This window comes from Aplysia californica, unplaced genomic scaffold (assembly GCF_000002075.1).
Source record: "Aplysia californica isolate F4 #8 unplaced genomic scaffold, AplCal3.0 scaffold00048, whole genome shotgun sequence".
NCBI lineage: Eukaryota > Metazoa > Mollusca > Gastropoda > Aplysiida > Aplysiidae > Aplysia > Aplysia californica.
The window spans coordinates 476583-479057 of NW_004797318.1; the positions used below are offsets into that span (position 1 = coordinate 476583).

The 2475-nt window shown below is 42.4% G+C and overlaps 1 protein-coding gene across 3 annotated transcripts in view; it reads left to right on the plus strand.

The window, feature by feature from the left end:
* LOC101856162 overlaps positions 1–2475 on the plus strand; it is a 35046-nt gene that overhangs the window by 17335 nt on the left and 15236 nt on the right. For all 3 annotated transcript variants that reach the window (XM_013079328.2, XM_013079327.1, XM_005092560.2), the window contains exon 8: positions 971–1076. In XM_013079328.2, the coding sequence (XP_012934782.1) occupies positions 971–1076 (106 nt within the window). The remainder of the gene's footprint in view (positions 1–970; positions 1077–2475) is intronic.

Here is a 2475-nt window from a genome sequence, read left to right on the forward strand (position 1 = left end):
ACACACACACACACACACACACACACACACACACACACACACACACACACAAACACGGGCCTCTTTAGACACCCCTCAATTTGGTTGTTTTGCCCTTTTGAAAAGTGTGTCTGATCCCATACTTTCAATGGGCAAATGGAAAAACTAAATACTTCAATATCAATAATAAAGTGTGTTGTGATGCCTCCCCCCCCCCCCCCCCCCACCTGATTTTGCCCGAATGGCTTAGTATTATTAATATAAAGTGGTTTAACTTGTCTCTTTTAGATGATTTTTTTTTCTTATGTGTAGAAGTCTAATACGGATACTAAGGTTACACCCATCTTACCACTCCTTCACCCCAACACACACACACACACACACACACACACACACACACACACACACACGTGTGCAGGGCGTGCGCACGAACACGGGCCTCTTTAAACTCTGACACCCCACAATTTGGTTCACCCCCCGGGGCAGTGCCACTGACTGTAGTGTCTTTAGGCCATTCCCAAAGGGGAAACATTTCTCGTTCAAGCATAGTAGAATTGTAAATGGGCTGACTCATGTCACGCTCATAACTGTGCCTGATCTACAACAGGGAACTGCTGCTTTTTCTTTCCTGATCCTTACTTTTGACATTTTCTTCTACTTCTTTTGTATGTTTGACCGACTATTTCCGGGGTGCCTTGATGGTTGAAGCAGACCTTGTGCTGTTGAAGCTAGAGAGGTGAGCAGTCTAAGTCTGATTCCCTGTAAAGACTTTTCTGTTGACACCCACCCCTTGGCGCTCATATGACCTTATGCAGTTGCGAGCGCCGTAAAACCCTCTACTATAAAAAAAATATATAAATAAAAACAATTTGGTTGTTATGCCCTTTTGAAAATACCTTCAGTGTGTGTCTGATCCCGCACTTTCAATGGGCAAGTGGAAAAACTAAATATTTCAGTGATAAAGTATGTTGTGATGCCTCCCCCACCCCAGAGATGAGCGAAGTTCCTCATCCGATTCTGTGCCGTCCATGAAGGCCAAGACTAAGCAGTCAGAGATGAACCTGGGGTCTCGAGCTGAGCAGCTGCAAGCTCTTGAGGTACGACTGGAGATGGTGCTTTTTTGTTTTTGTAAAGTTGAGAGTTCTGAAATTTTGCTATACTTTTAAAACTGCGGTGATGCTGCATGTCTGTTTGTCCTTTGATTGGGCAAAAAAAGCCCTTTTTGTGCAAAGTGGGTTTGATTCCTGGCTTTTGCAGGGCAGTTGCAGGTTTCTTTTTTTTTAAACTTCATTTTGCCGGGATGCAGATTATTATTTGCCATTTGGTTGAAATGATAGGTGTCTCATTGGTTATAATTCTGTGTGCTGTATGTGGGGACAGAGATAGTTTTTTTTTTTAAAGGAGGGGGGGGGGGCTCCTGTTTGACGGCACTACTTGTAGATCCTGCCCCTTTCCTTCCCCTTTGTTGTTTCTATCTTTCTTTTTCCCTGCTCATTGACTGTTGCTGTGCTTCTCTTTCACTTAAACTTCTGCCAAAACTGGTAAATAGTTTTTTCCTCATCTGTAAGTTCAGTTTCTGTAATAAATCTGCTCTCTGCCCATTTCACATGTGCCTGTTCTTGTCTTAAGTCTTATCTATTTATTCTCAAACTAAAAGAGCCTGTTTTTAAACGGAAGCACACAGGTTGGTGGACGTTCTGGTGTGGTTTGGTGCTTCTTTCCTATAGAAACATCTAACGTTCTTATCTCTCCTCCTTTTTTGTGTTTGTTACTCTCTTGTATCTCTTCTCATCTTCGTCACTTTATATGACCACCGTATTGTGTTGCAAATGCAGTAAAACTCTTAGTAAAATTAAGATTTATTTTCTTTGTGTTAAGAAAATGGAAGTACTGTATCAGTGAACACAAAGCCTTGTAGTTTTCTTCTCAAAATTGGTATTGGGAAAAACTGGCCTTTCTAGTATCATAGTGTTGTTTCTGCTCTCCTTAATTGTAAAGTTTACTGCCTTAAAAAATTGTTTTTGTCCTTAGTCCACAAGACTCAGGGCAAATACAGTACATAGTTAGCTCGAATTCGTCGGGACCATCCGTAGTTTGAGGGATACGTGAACAGTGTTATGGCATCAGCTGTGTCCGAGAATCAAGGGAAGCAACAAAGATTGCTGCTTTAGGGGCAAAACTATAGATCGTGTGATGCACAACCCCTCCTCTCGCCTGCTTCACACAAGTCTAGCTGGATAATCATTGGGCACACGTGTCGAGCAGCGCGCTAAAAAAGCAAAATTAGCTGCTTCTGTGGAGAGGGGAAGGAGCTTTTTTTTACCGACCTTGCGTTTTTCTGTTTTTGATATTACTATTTTTTCTTTTTTCGTCTCACGTGCACCCCAAAGGACATTGACTTTAGACCTCTACGGCTGTGTAATTAGTTGGACTATTTTATGTTTGTGTTCGAGTTTCGCGTAATTTTCTTAAAACCCCCCCCCCCCCCCCCCCCCC